Raw genomic sequence first — 15,625 nt, 5'->3', positions numbered from 1 at the left:
CAGTCTGAAACCAGTCTGAAACTTGAGGGCGGGGATTTGGCCTCTGGAGGAGAAAAGGTGGAGGGAGTTAACAAGGTGTAGTAACCAGGTGTAGTAATCAGGTGTAGTAACAGGTAGTAGTAACCAGGTGTAGTAACCAGGTGTAGTAACCGGGTGTATTAACCAGGTGTAGTAACCGGGTGTAGAAACCAGGTGTAGTAATCAGGTGTAGTTACAAGGTGTAGTAATCAGGTGTACTAAGCAGATGTAGTAACCAGGTGTAGTAACCAGGTGTAGTAATCAGGTGTAGTAACCGGGTGTAGAAACCAGGTGTAGTTACAAGGTGTAGAAACCAGGTGTAGTAACCAGGTGTAGTAACCAGGTGTAGTAATCAGATGTAGTTACAAGGTGTAGTAATCAGGTGTAGTAACCAGGTGTAGTAACCAGGTGTAGTAACCAGGTGTAGTAACCGGGTGTATTAACCAGGTGTAGTAACCGGGTGTAGAAACCAGGTGTAGTAATCAGGTGTAGTTACAAGGTGTAGTAATCAGGTGTAGTAACCAGGTGTAGTTACAAGGTGTAGTAACCAGGTGTAGTGATCAGATGTAGTTACAAAGTGTAGTAATTGGGTGTAGTAACCGGGTGTAGAAACCAGGTGTAGTTACAAGGTGTAGTAACCAGGTGTAGTAACCAGGTGTAGTAACCAGGTGTAGTAATCAGGTGTAGTAACCGGGGAGTTACAAGGTGTAGTAATCAGGTGTAGTAACCGGGTGTAGAAACCAGATGTAGTAACCGGGTGTAGAAACCAGGTGTAGTAACCGGGTGTAGAAACCAGGTGTAGTAACCAGGTGTAGTAACCAGGTGTAGTAATCAGATGTAGTTACAAAGTGTAGTAATCGGGTGTAGTAACCGGGTGTAGAAACCAGGTGTAGTAACCAGGTGTAGTAATCAGGTGTAGTAACCAGGTGTAGTGATCAGATGTAGTAACCGGGTGTAGAAACCAGGTGTAGTAACCAGGTGTAGTAACCAGGTGTAGTAACCAGGTGTAGTAACCAGGTGTAGTAATCAGATGTAGTTACAAGGTGTAGTAACCAGGTGTAGTTATAAGGTGCAGTAACCAGGTGTAGTAATCAGGTGCAATAACCAGGTGTAGTAACCAGGTGTAGTAAGCAGATGTAGTAACCAGGTGTAGTAACCAGGTGTAGTAACCAGGTGTAGTAACCAGGTGTAGTAACCAGGTGCAGTAACCAGGTGCTCACCTAGCACGTTGAGTCTGCAGGTGGAGGAGGCGGACCCGATGGAGTTCTCCGCCTTGCAGGTGTATTCTCCGATGTCGGCCTTGCCGGCCTTGCTGAGCTTCAGGCAGGCGGTGCCGCGGCTGAACTCCAGCCTGCAGGTGGCGCTGGAGCGCACCTTCCCGTCGGCCTTGAACCAGAACACCTTGATCTCAGGTGTACCGCCCACCTGGCACTTCAGACACACGGCGTCACCTGTAGTCACCTCCATCGGCTCCAGGGACTCCACGAAGTACGGAGGCTCTGCAGGGACAAACAGCAGGGACACAGTGAGGAGGAGCTGACACCTGCTGGACAGAGCTGGTACTGCATACAGACTAAAACTGAGTATTACTGAATATCTACTGCGTATTATTCTGAATATCTTCATATCGATCCAAACATTTCCCAAGCTGGGATCATAAAGTACATCTTCTCTATCTTATAAGGTTTCCTGTAAACATATGGTTATTCTGAATTAGACAGTTTAGCATTTATAAAGTAGAAAACAGGTTAACTTGTTTCTGCATTATGTTAACTAACAAACATTTAAAGTATTAAATGTCTGGAAATTAAAGAATATACGTTGTTATTATCAGGCCTAAAGTTTGTTAAACACTTTAACTCAGTTTAGGTAGAACATAATGCTGATCTTTATTCAAAATGATGCAAAGACGTCCCATAAACAAAGTGAAATCTCTTGTTTTCTCACCGAGGATGGACACGTTAGCGTCACACTGGTCCTTCCCGGCATCGTTGGACACCTCGCAGGAATATTTCCCAGCAGCCTCTTTGTCATCGGTGCTCAGGCACTCGAGGATGCAGGAGCTCTCGGTGGTGGTGATGTTGTATTTGTACGAAGCGAAGATCGGCTGGCCGTCTTTGAACCAGTTCACGGTGATTTTAGGAGTTCCTGTGTAGGTGCACTCCAGGGTCAACGGTTTCCCCTTCTCCACCGAAACATCCTTCAGCTTCTTAGAGAAGGCTGCTGGATCTGAGGGGAAATATAAAGCATGTAAGTTTAGTTTAAAGTGTGTTAATAGAAGAGAAAAGCATAGAAAGAGAGGCACTATTTTACTGACCCAGTCTTTGTTATCTCAATACGGTACGATAGTAAAAATGAGTTACCCGGGGTGCTTGAGAAAACATAATTTTAGAATAAAATAACTTCAGATTTATTTCCATCCAAAAGTTTACATTTCATATTTGTTAACTTATAATAATATTAAAGATTATATGTGCAAAATAGTTATGCTATTGTTCTTCCTTGTGTTGTTGCCCATTGTCTGCAAATGTTCCCATTGTGGGGCAAATAAAGAATAATTTACTGCTTTTAAAACTGATATTATTTTTCAAGTACTTTATTAAATGCTTATAGTAAATGTTGATGGTGTGAAATGACTTTCACCACCCTTTAGCAGTATGTGTATTAAAGGTTGTCTGGATCTACTTGATGCTGCAAAAACAGTGAAACCTAACTTATAAGTGCTGGTTTAATAGAAGAGGCGTATGATGTTAGTCTGTCATGGCTTCACATGCCTATTGTTGTGCGAATAACAGCTTCAACAACATTTTGGAAATCAAACTCTGAAGCCCCAGGCTCCTTCAACAGTGCAACATACAATATTCTCAAGATATAGGAAGAAATAAAGAATTAAAACAGAGCAACGTGAGACAGACCTTTGACGGTGAGGTTGACGGGGCTGCTCTCCTTGCCGGCGTCGTTGATGATCTGGCAGGTGTACTCCCCTGCGTGGGACCGGTCCACCGTGAACAGCTCCAGGACCACCTGGTTGTCCTTCAGGGAGAAACTGCAGTCTTGTCCGGGCAGGATCTCCTTCGCTCCTCTGAACCACTTCAGTTTGAGCGGTGCGCTGCCTTTCACCATCGCAGAGAACGTCACGTTGGAGCCCGGCATGGCCTCCACCGGCTGGGGGGGAACCACGAAGGATGGGGGCTCTGGAGGGTTGCAAGCAGAGGGTAACACGTTAAACATGGAGGAAGTGTCAAACTATATAAGGGAATAAATGTGCTAAAATCAGGAGAATTTAAACTTGAACTCTAGCTACTTGGAGCCACCATTCACTGAGCAATGAAGAGTTGAACTAGAGCTATTGATATATTAATAAATACCACCAATACTCAGAAAATAAGGTAAGAATTTCTGGCGTTAATATTGTACATTTACAAGAAAGTAAATACATTTTCTGAGAAGTAAGTGTTGGTGTAGTGCGAAGAGGTTGATCCCACCTTGCAAAGTGACGGTTCCTCGACAAGAAAAAACAGGGCTGAGAAACTCATTAAAAGTGGAGGAACATATGATGATCTCATCAAATACAATGCATACTAGCCAGCAGACTATATATGAGTTCATATCTATATCTTACCAGACTCCCTGGTCAGATCTGGCTGCTAAATTGGCTAGCTTGGTGTTAGCAAATTACTGTGGCAGCTAACGTAACATAGCAACCAAAAATAGATCCTGCCGTTCAGTTAAGTTTCAGCTAGCTCATAAGTTAGTTTGCCCGCTCACAATCTTTATCGCCGGTAAAATACTACCTGCTAAATCTAAAGGGAAAGTCTGTGTTTGCAAAGCTGAATATGACAAATGGAGTCGTTTTGTCAAATAATAACCTGCTTTCTACTAGCCGACAGCGATGCAAGGCATTGTGTAGCTAACTAACTAACCATAACCTAAGTTAGGGTTAGCTAGCTAGCTTTACTTCAGCTAAGCCGCTTGGATCTGGTGTTGGTTGCTCAGTAAGTGAACTGATAAAAGTAATTTGATAACGGCAAGCTAGCAAGTATCATTTAGCCAATAGAGGAAATATTGTACATGAACATTTCAGATAGAGCCATCATTCCTAATATGACTTTAAAGTAATATCGCTTTTTTTGGCCAATGCTCAGAGTTTTAGCGAGCAACAGGAAGCTGGTAGCAGTTCACTAAATGGCCTAAATTAGTGTCACTAATAACAAGTATTTCCTGGAAAATGAAAGTTAGCATGCGGGGTTTCTCTGTGTGTACTTCCTGACCTTTCACAGCCATAGAGGCCGAGGTCTCGCTGGATCCAGCCTTGTTCAGAGCTTTGCATTTATACAGTCCAGAGTCGGACAGCTTCAGCGTGGACACTTTGAGCGTGCAGCTGTTGTTGCTGAAGTTGATCTCATAGTTGGGTCCGCTCTGTATCTCCTCCCCATCGTGGTACCAGGAGATGGTGAAAGGTGGGGAGCCCGACACTTTGCACTCCATCTCTCCGGCTGCTCCAACCACTGTGTTGAGATCCTTCAACTTCCTTGAGAACGATGCAGGAATGATCTTATCTGTTAGGACAAATGAGGACAAATACAAGAGGCAATGTCATTCGAGAGACTTGGTGTCATATAGTCAATGCTCTTGTGTGATGCTTGAGTTTAGACAACATTTAGCATTTGAGAAATTGTTGGCAGTTTACCAACTTCTGCAGATATTTTCATATATTATTTAACTCACATCTAAATGAGTATTAAAGGGTTTATTGTTGTGGATTGTTGGAGAACCAAACCAATTGTCTCATAGTATCGAACAGTTATGTTAAATCTAATTTGTACCGCTGAAATAGCAATGTAGACCCCTTCTGGTAACCTCAATTTCAAATGACCTAGATCCACCACTGTTTGTAAAAACCCACTTTTATATTTCTCAAATAAATACAGAAAGAAGATATCAACAATTACTTTGATATTGGTACCAAATCTAAAGTATCATAGACCTTTCACTTCTGGTTAGATGCTAATATGTGTTGTCTTAGTACTTGTTCTCTGTGAAATGTCAATACAGTTGAGTCTAATCCAACCATAAAAGCAATAACCATAAATTCAAACAAGCCCTAGTAACATTTAGGTAAATGACACCAACCTAAGACTGTGAGGTTAATCTTGCTTAGGTCCTTCCCGACCTCGTTCATAACCTCAAAAGTATATTCTCCAGAGTCCACCTTCTCAGCAGAGAGGACGTTCAGGCTGGAAATCATCTGAGAAAATGAGATCTTGTACTTCCTGCCAGAGGCCAGCTCCACCCCGTCCTTGAACCACTTGGGTGTGAGCTGTGGGGTTCCACACACTTTGACCTCCAGGGCGGCCATGTCGCCCGCCGTCACGCTCAGAGCGTCGGGCTTGTCCACTATCTTAGCGGGTTCTGGAAAAAACAGAGAAGAAGCAGAACACGTTCTTAATCAAACCTGCAGGAGGAAGGATGGGAGAAAAAAAACTGTATGAGAAAGAGAGAATTATATGATTACAAACCTAGAACAGTCAAGTTAGCGAAACACTCCACACTCCCAGCATCGTTTCTGAGACAGCAGGTGTATTTGCCTGCCGTGGTTGCATCAGCCTTAAAGACTTTAAGAGCGACCTGGTTGTTCTCTAGGGTGATTTTCCTGTTGTCACCGTCCCTGAGAATGTGATCCTTGTCTTGAACCCAGGACACAGTAATGGGTTCAGAGCCTTTAATAGTGGCCACAATGGTCACCTCCTCCCCCAGAATCACTGTCTTGTTTGACAGTTTCTTCACAAACGACGGCGGCTCTGAATAGAGGAGAAAAACAGCGCAAAAGGGAAAGTCAGCAATGTGACAAAGTAAGTGGAAAATCTATTGATTGTGATTTTCATTTGAGACTATCACTACTGACCTCTGAGTTTAACTGACGTCTGGCAGGTGTCACTTCCTACACTGTTAGTCACTTTGCACTCGTACTCGCCGGCATCCGAGGCCTCTATCCCAATGACATGCAGCGTGACCGAGCTGCCCTCGCTCACCATCTTATACTTCCTGCTCTCCATCAGAGGCTTCATGTCTTTGAACCAGGTGATCTGGAACGGAGCTGTACCGCTCATCTCGCAGTACAGACTCACGTCCTTCCCCTTCAGCCCTTCAACGGGCTGGGGTACTTTAGTGAATGATGGGGCGTCTACAAAAAGATCAGGAAACTGTTAAAGAGTCATACATGGCAAAAGAATCCATGATGAAGTCTTAAAGCTGAAACCCGTAACATGTTCTCAGTTCTCGCGCTCTGCAGTGGCAAAATGCCAACTGTTAAGAACGAGCTTTTACGTTTTGGAAACGTAGCTAACGTGGTGGGACGATCATCACGATGGCCAAGCTGGGAATGTCTGCGCAATTATAGCCTATATGTCAGATTTGTGTGAAAATTAAAACTAAGAGATGTCAATAGCAATAACACAAGTCCAAGGATTTACAGCTACGGAAGTTTAATTTGCTGTAGGAGTTTGTTGGGACTACAACTAAGATGTCTGGGTTGATTTTTGTGGATATTGGAACTGAAGTAATGACTGCAGAGTTAAACATATTGGATAAAACTACAATTAAAATGGGGGGCAATCCTGCAAAAGATGGCAAAATGTATGTGGAATTGCTTGAAACTAAAGAAAAGAGGGAACAGTGTTATGTCATTGGTTGTATCTAAAGCTAATTGCATAATTGATGTGGAGTTGTTTGGGAACTACAGCTAAAATGGCAGGACTATTGTGGAATAGTTTGGAACTACGGATAATCTGGCAGACGTTTTGTGAAAATTGCGGGAACTACAGTCCAGATGGCGGACGTGTGAATGTTTGGTAGAACTACAGCTAAAATGGTGGGGATGTAGTGGAAGGATGATGGAAGTATAGCTAAGATGGCGGATGTATTGTTGAAAAGTGTGTATTCTTCCTGATTATTTGAGGCATGTTTTTATTTGTATATCGAGATGAAAGAGCCAACCCCACCAGCCGAGAAACATCTCTCAAAAGCACTAAATAAGAAACGAGTCTCGGACCAAAGTGACGATTCTCCAGCAGACCGGATATAGAAAGAACTTGAATGTTACGTGTTCCAGCTTCAAGCAACACAACAGCACACTGAAGAGCCAGTGCATCAGAAAGACCATGAATTAGGACTAATGAGGATTAGGAAGTCAGGAAGGGGCTGACCTTTAACGCTAAGTGTGGTGCTGCAGCTGACACTGCCAGCATCATTCTGAGCTTCACAGGTGTAAACTCCATCATCATTCAAGCTCGTTGACAGCAGTTCCAGGACTGCTACCGAGTCAACAAATGATGTCCTGTAGTTGCCCCCATCCGTGACCTTGGTGTCCTGTTTGTACCAGGTCACTTTCAGAGGAGCTGTGCCATTGACTTTGCACTCCAGGCGGAGTGACTCTCCCTGTTTCACAAACTTAGTGACAGGGAGTTTCAGCACAAACTCGGGGGGTTCTGGAAAGCCAAAATACAGACACATTAGCTGCCGGCAGTAAGTAGGGTCACTTCAGATGTTGTTAGAACAGGCAGATGAGATAAGCTGACGATGGTGGGTTAGCAGCAGAGACAGGATGGTGGTGGAAAATGCAGGAGCATCACAAAGGCAACAAATGACGATAAGATGCAGTGGTGACAAACAGCTTGAATATGAAAGAACGGCAGCGATGCTGATGTGAGATGGAAACAGCCACGCAAGAGTTTGAAAGAGGCCAACCTTTGACTGTCAAGTCTGCACTACAGCGCACAGAACCAGCATCGTTGCTGACTTGGCAAGAGTAAGCTCCACTGTGGGTGACCCCCACTTTGTAGAGCTCCATGAAGCAAGAGAGCCCCTCCAGCCCGGTGAAACACGAGGGCCCGGTCATGAGCTCGGAGTCGTCCTTGAACCATTTGACTGTGAAGGGAGGCGTTCCCTTAAATGTGCATTTGAAGCGCACAGTGCCGTTGGGTACAGCCGCCTGGGACTCAGGCAGCGTCACAAAGCTGGGAGGCTCTGAAGAGAATAAGACGGATCACGTTAAAGAGGGTACTCACCTTTGATTTGCACGACCAACCATGTTGGAGAGCAAAGTCTAACCTTTAACCACGAGGGATCCGCTACTTTCACAACTCCCCGCTGCGTTGGTCAGTTTGCAAGAGTAGCATCCTGCGTCAGATCGCTCTAGCTGCTCGATCTCCACGGACACAGAGTTGTCCTGCTGGATCAGTTTGTGTTTCACACCACTAGAGACTTTGCTCCCGTCTTTCTGCCACTCCACAGAGATGGGCAGCGAACCAGATATTTTGCAACTGATCTGAACAAAGGAGCCCAATATCTCCCCCATGTCTACCAGAGGCTTGCTGAAGCTCGGGGGAATCACTTGTTCTGTTACCAAAAGACATTTTAGGAAAAGGTAATTAGACTTTATTCAACATGTACTACAGGAGTTTTACGTTTTGCACACCAACCTAGAACGATCACTTTGACTTTGCAGCTGCAGCTACTGATGTGGTTTGCCACCTCGAACACATACTCTCCTTCGTCCTCTTTCTGAGCCGACTGAACCCTGAGGCTGCTCATTTTGTTCTCAAAGGTCAGCTTATGCTGCCTAATGGACTGAAGCTCCTTTCCATTTTTCATCCATTTCACTTTGAGCTCAGGGGAGCCCGTCACCTTACAGTCCAGACTGACTGGATCTCCGACTGTAACCTTAATCACTTCAGGTTTTTCTGTGATCTGAGGCGGCTCTACAATGCAAAAGGACATTCAAACAGTTTATAACGTTCCCAACAGTGTTAGAAAAGATTGGAAGCCATCATTAGTTTAGCAAAAGTATACCTTGCACAGTTAGCGTGGCAAAGCACTTCTCCTGCCCGGCCTCGTTCACCACCTGGCAGGTGTACTTCCCGCCATGTGTTGCTTCACAGGCGGGAATCCTGAGAGTGGCCACATTGTTCTCAAATGTTCTCTCAATCTTTGCATTCTCCAAAATCCAGTTCTCATCTTTTTGCCATTGTACAGAGAGAGTTGGAGAACCCTTCACAACACACTTAAACTCTGCCATTTTACCGAGAACAGTGGCAGTGTCCTCGAGCCTCTGGGTAAATGTTGGTGGTTCTATTACAATAAAAAACAATGAAGTGTTAAAGGAAACGTTGAGTTTTACCTCAGAGATAGATATGTGGAGTTGTATTTCTGATTAGACCGACCTTTGAGGTTTAGCGTAGTCTTACAAGTACAGCTCCCGACCTCATTAGAAACCGTGCACTGGTATTCACCGACATCTACGGCGTCACACTTGTGCACCTCTAGCCTCACAGTGTCGTTCAGCTGGGAGAAGCCATGCTTAGCACTTGGTTTGATCTCCTTTGCATCTTTGTGCCATGTGATCTCAAATGGACCGGTCCCAGCGACCTGACACTCAAAGCAGGCGCTAGAGGCCTTCACAACATCCGCCGCAGACAGCTCTCTAATAACTGATGGCGGTTCTGAGACGGGAAAACAAACTGTTAACTAACTTTTTTTTCGTAACAGTGGATTATTTCCTCAATATGTTAAAATGCAGACTATGTTTACATTTGGAGGCAAAGTTTCCCAAATAAAAGTTTCTATATGGTTTAAGTCCGAACTTGGAGTGACCCAATAAGCAACATCAACTAGGGCTGGGCGATATCTAGAGCTATATACCCAATATACTGAATATAGCATGTTTTCTGATAACTAAATGAATGACCAACTGGTTAAACCAACTTTCTACACAACTGTGTGAACTGAAAGGTATTATCTCATTTAATTCCAAACTTAAATTCAGTTCAGCTGGAGGCCAGCTTGCTTCTGGCATTTAACTGAGCTAATGTAAAGTGTGAAGTAAAACCAAAAAAAAATCTTAAAATGATATTTCCTCAACATTTATTTAGTAAATGCCTTGTTATCTTAAATTATGGAAAGGTTAGTAGGTATGTTTGATTTTTGCAAATTATAATTCAATTGACCAAATAAAAAGATAATATTAAATGATGGCCCAGCCCGACTCCGGACCAGAATTCCTAGCGGTAAAGTGTCTACAAGTACAACAGCAATCAATGGCCTAGATAAAACCATCTAGAACACGTGGCCTCTAAAGTGTTTGGGAACCAATGCCTCCATCCTATATTTTTCAAACTCTGCTTTCAGTCTTCTGACTGGACTAACCTTTGACCTTGAGCTCCATGCTACAGCTCTCGCTGCCGGCCTCGTTGCGGGCCTCGCAGTAGTAAAGCCCGCTGTCTTTGGTTTCAGCGCCACACACCTCCAGCGTGGCCACAGAGTTAACAAACACCATCTTGTACCGATCGCTGGGGCTGATCTCAGAGCCTTCCCTGAACCAGCAGATGTCTATCTCAGGCGTGCCGGTCACCTGGCACTCAAACATTTTACTCTGACCGGGACGGACCACGGACAACCGAGCGGGGGTCCGTGTGAACTTAGGGGGCTCTAAGGAACAACATAAAATGATAAATGTGACTTTGACGAAAAAAACTGATCTCTATGAAGTTCACAAAATATGTTTCCATCCAAGTGTTGCTCAAAGCCTTTGGGGAGAGATGTGGTGAGTTTCTTAAGAGCCCTCTTATAGCCCTCTTCTCTTTGACTCTGTTTGCACAGTTTAGGCTTATGGAAATACTTCCTGTCATTTTGGAGTCATCCAAAAAGATCCATATATTCCATGTATTAAAATCTGTTTGAACAACTTATTTCTTCTTCGTAAATGTAATGCTGTTTCAATGTTCCCTTTTTCCATGTACCATTTGCAGGCGATTTGCTCGCCACTGAAAGGCAAGCTGATGCTACGGTTCAAAGTCACCTCCGACAGCAGTGAACACACTACTGTCTTTAGATGGACTGCTCTGCACCAGAAGAACCAGGGTCAGCATGAAGTATAGGGATCAAACTGATTCTGCATAACATTTCCTTTAAGAACAAATGGATGGAGACATATTGACTGGCTCAGTTTCACAAAGGGAATATTAACCTTTCACAAAGAGTGTAGCCTGACAGGAAGTGGAGCCCACATCGTTCTGGATCTCACAGACAAACTCTCCAGAGTCAGAGGTTTTTGCAAAGAAAAGCTCCAAAGAGCTTGAGGTATTGTCTTTGACCACATTGCAGTCAGCACTGGATGTAATCTCCTTCCTGTTTTTAAACCATTTGGTGGTGAGCGGCGGCGTGCCAGACATCAGAACATTAAACTGGACCTTTGAGCCCGGCAACACATTCATGGATTCAGGCTTTTCAAGAATGCATGGTGGTTCTGGAAGAGAAAACACGAAATAATGCTTGAGATAAAACCCTTTGTGTCTTTGTGTACCTACTGATGAATACCACATATTGAATGTGTGTGCAAACCTTTGACGAACAAGATGCCGGAGCACTGCACGGTCCCCGCTTTGTTTTTAGCGATGCAGGTATAGCTGCCGCTCTCTTTACCGTTTAGGTTAGAGATTTCCAGAAAAGCAACATTTTCAAAGAATGTGCTTTTGTGTTTCTCATCAGTCTGGATCTCTTTCTCATCTTTGTACCATTGAATGGTTATCGGCAGAGAGCCGGATACAAGGCACTCCAGATGAGCAAACGATCCTTTGATACCTTCTGTCTGCTTCAGTTTTCTCGTAAAAGAAGGGGGAATGATTTGATCTGACATAGATGGAGGAAGAGAGAGGTGAGAAACAAATCTTCAAAGTTAGATGTTATTAAATTAAACTGATATTAGGTACTCGTTAACCACTGACCGAGGACGGTGAGTGTGGCCTCGCAAGAACTTTGTCCGACATCATTTGAGACCTCGAAGGTGTAGTCACCACTGTCACCTTTCTCAGTTTTGATCATCTTGAGCACAGAGCTGGTGTCTGTGCTCTGAACTTTATATCTCTGGCCTGAGCTCAGCTCCTTGCCGGCCTTCAGCCATCTGGCCTTCAGCGGCTTGGTGCCTAAGAACCGGGCCTCCAGCGTGGCCGGATCGCCCTGAGTGACGCTGATGGACTTGGCCTCCTCTGTGACCTTCGCCGGCTCTGAGACGCCAAACAAAACAGTCAGCAACGAATTTCAAATCTGACCAATAACTGAACTCAATGAAAGAGATAAGATTCGAGAGTTGCATTTGGTCCTTGTCAACTTGTTAGGTCGTACAATTATCGTCCGACAAATGTCTGTTGAGGAATTTAAAGTCCAAAAGGCGTAATGTCACGATTCGTATCATTTCTATCGATGTCTTAAACACCTTGTTGGCCATTTGAGGGACATTTCCTGCGAGTAAACTTTTTAATGTGTGACTTCACAAGCTGATAAGGATTTCCTGCACCAATCAAAAGAGTTCTCGAGGTTCCTAACAAACCTTTGACTGTCACCACAGCAGAGCAGGTCTGGCTGCCGGCCTGGTTCTGCGCCTGGCACGAGTATTTGCCGCCATGTTTGCTCTGCAGGTTGTCGAAGTGCAGCAGCGCGGTGTTGTTCTCGTAAGTAAACTGAATGTTTTCAGCCTCTTTGAGCTCGTGGTTGTCTTTGGTCCAGGACACGCTCATGGGCTCAGAGCCCTTCAGAGAGCACTGCAGAGAGACCTCGCTGCCAACCAGGGAGCTGAGGCTCTCCAGCTTTTTCACAAACGACGGTGGTTCTACAGGGAGACATTTTATGTTTAATACTGGCTTCTCTATATTAGCCTCGCAAAGTGAGAACCCATCCTGCAAACTCAGTCTTTTCTGTGGTATTTGAGTGGACTTTCCATGTATAGAAATCCAACTGTCAAAGGAGATCGTTTAAGATTGGGATTTTGAAGGTCGAACCTTTGTCTTTTTAACAGAAGCAAAAGCCAATTAGCCCCTAGAAGTCCAACATATTTGTCTAATCGGGTTTAGAAAGGGTACTTCTGTCTACCCTTAATATACAGAGCAAGTCTGTCCTTCCCACATTTGGAAACCTTCGACCTATGAGAGATTTCCTCTGATCCGAATTGAGGATCTATGGCTAGAGGGTGAACAGAGTTGTACATATTGTAAAAACATCAGAGACATCTTTCAGGATCCTTACTTTAAGTTGATCAAGAAACAAAGCATCCTTAAGCAAATGCCTTCTGAGCGTTGCCAGTTCAGGGTGAGTCTTTGCGAGGCTACGTGTTGGATTATCAAATGGTCAATAGCTTCTAAACCAACCTTTTAGCGTTACTTGACAATCGCAGGAGGCCTTCCCCACCTCATTCTCTACAGTACACTGGTACAACCCCACGTCTCCTGCCTCCACTGCCAGCACCTGCAGCGCTATCAGGTCGTCCTTCACTGTGATCATGTGTCTCTTGTCATTCCTAATCGGCTTAGTGTTTTTATAAAAGGACACAGTGAAGGGGACTGAGCCGGAGACCTGGCCCTCCAGCCTCATCTCAGAGCCTTTCACAACATCTCTGGGCTCCAAGCTACGCACAAACAATGGCGGATCTAGAAGAGAACAGCGGATACAGGTTTGACATATGATGATGCCAAAAAATCTAAATAACAAGATTCAACTAGAGTTGTATTGTGGAGATGAAGATTATTTTTCTGATTTCTTATCCCTATGGAAAGGCCACGCCCAGTTTAGGCTACACTCTCGACAGTGGTTTTCAATGATGTCCTCATCCACCAGGGGGTGTGGTGTCTTTACATGATAATGGAGTGTTCAGGTTAGAAAGACCCCAACGTACGGCCCCTTGAAGTCTGATTTGAACTCTATAATTAGGGTTAGGATTCAGAATAGCTGAAAGCTGTAGTATTATACTTTTGCTTTATAGCTTTTGTGTCTTATGTGTGTCATACAGGAGTGCTCTTCTGTACACATGTCACAACGTTGTTCAGCTAAAATGGTTAATGATTTCTAACTCAAGGTAAAAAGCATAAATGCTGATGGTCCTTTGAACCGAAGAAAGAAAAAAAGGTCTTCAAAGCCACAATAAAACTCTTAATTTCCTAAAAGTATTGGAGTGAAATGATTCCTGAAACTAACCTTTGATAGTCACTGTGCTGCTGCAGCGGTCACTGCCAGCCTCGCTGGACGCCACACACACATATTCTCCCCTATCCTCCACTGCACTGTTGACTATTTCCAGAGAGGCCACTAAGTCAGTTAAAGTCATTTTGTATTTAGCACTGGAGCTGATCTCCATCTCGTCCTTGAACCATTTAAAAGAGATGACGGGGCTGCCCGTTACTTTGCACTCCAGCGAGGCGGAGTCGCCGCTGGTAACAAGTTTGGTGGCCTCGAGTTTCCTCACGAACACGGGCGGTTCTGAGAGAAGAGGTTAACATTCATTATCAGACAGAAGACATTATGTTAGTATCCAAAGAGACATTGATGTCAAGACATGTTCATGCAGCTGCACGCGTAAACACCTTTCACAAAGAGGACTGCGGTGCAGTCCACCTTCCCAGCATCATTGGACACCTGGCATGTGTACTTCCCAGAGTCACTGGGTTTCACTGAGTTTAGCTCCAAAGAGCTGGAAGAGGCGTCTTTCTTTATGAAGTATGAGCCTCCAGACACAATCTCTTTCTCCTCTCTGAACCACTTCACAGCTAACGGAGCTGTTCCAGTGAAGCCCGTTTTGAAGGAAACTGTGGTTCCTGGTTTAACATCCTGGTTGTTTGGTTTTGCTGTAAACAATGGGGGCTCTAGAGGCCATGAAATAAACAAATATACATTTCATGTTAGCATGAAATAACTCAAGGATTGTACAGAAAAAATAAAAGCACAACATTAGCCAAGTGTTTATAACCTTTGACATAGAGCGTGCCGCTGGTTTCCTTAAAGCCGGCAGAATTGGTTGCTCTGCATTTGTAAACTCCAGAGTCGGCCTTCTCCAGCTTTATAACTCTCAGCGAAGCAGAGCTGTCTTTGAATTCAGGCTGGAATTTGGATCCAGACTTGATCTCCTGGTCGTCTTTGAACCAAGATATGGTCATGGGTTGGGACCCAGACACTTTACAATCCATGGAGACGTCATTACCAATGTTACCGTCAACCCTTTTCAGGGACTTGGTGAACGTTGGAGGCATTATCCGATCTGGTTGTTGAAGAAAAAACATGCATTATCACAATTTCATACAGTTTTCAAAAAGAGTCACTCAACTCAAATCTAAAAGACAACACTTTGCACCCTGTGTTTGGTTTTAGGTTTAAGACTTTAGCTTGATGTTAGTCCATGGGAATACAGTGTGTCAAAGTCCGGTTCCTTTTAGTCATGAACATAATCAACCACTTTAGATTTTGCAAGAACAAATATTAAAGAAGAGTAAAACCGGGAGCTAACCTAAGATGGAGACCGAGCATGTGCACTGGTCTTTGCCGACTTTATTGGACACTTCCATCTTATACTCTGAAGTGTCTCCTCTTTCTGCCGTGAGGATCTTCATGGTGGCCACGTTGTCCTTCAGAGTCATCTTATATTTACGGCCACTGATCATCTCCTTCCCGTCTTTAAACCACTTCACTTTCAGGTCTGGGCTTCCAGAGATGGTGCACTCCAAAGTGGCTGAATCCCCTGCGGTCACACTAATGGACTCTGCAGGTTCTACCACTCTCGCAGGTTCTGGGA

The 15,625-nt window shown here is 44.3% G+C and overlaps 1 protein-coding gene across 1 annotated transcript in view; it reads right to left on the bottom strand.

The window, feature by feature from the left end:
• Positions 1–15,625, bottom strand: part of LOC104960893 (titin-like) — a 38,178-nt gene that overhangs the window by 3,661 nt on the left and 18,892 nt on the right. Inside the window, exons 7-18 of the mRNA XM_010789065.1 lie at positions 15,341–15,619; positions 14,807–15,094; positions 14,424–14,702; positions 7,224–7,505; positions 5,924–6,202; positions 5,538–5,819; positions 5,152–5,430; positions 4,290–4,577; positions 2,934–3,212; positions 1,966–2,247; positions 1,239–1,517; positions 12–43 (exon numbers count right to left, since the gene is read on the bottom strand). Of these exons, the coding sequence (XP_010787367.1) occupies positions 12–43; positions 1,239–1,517; positions 1,966–2,247; positions 2,934–3,212; positions 4,290–4,577; positions 5,152–5,430; positions 5,538–5,819; positions 5,924–6,202; positions 7,224–7,505; positions 14,424–14,702; positions 14,807–15,094; positions 15,341–15,619 (3,128 nt within the window). The remainder of the gene's footprint in view (positions 1–11; positions 44–1,238; positions 1,518–1,965; positions 2,248–2,933; positions 3,213–4,289; positions 4,578–5,151; positions 5,431–5,537; positions 5,820–5,923; positions 6,203–7,223; positions 7,506–14,423; positions 14,703–14,806; positions 15,095–15,340; positions 15,620–15,625) is intronic.

This window comes from Notothenia coriiceps, unplaced genomic scaffold (genome assembly GCF_000735185.1).
Source record: "Notothenia coriiceps isolate Sejong01 unplaced genomic scaffold, NC01 NC01_scaffold00032521, whole genome shotgun sequence".
Taxonomy (NCBI): domain Eukaryota; kingdom Metazoa; phylum Chordata; class Actinopteri; order Perciformes; family Nototheniidae; genus Notothenia; species Notothenia coriiceps.
The sequence above is the reverse complement of the archived record's forward strand: the minus strand, read 5'-3'. Positions and strand labels throughout refer to the sequence as shown.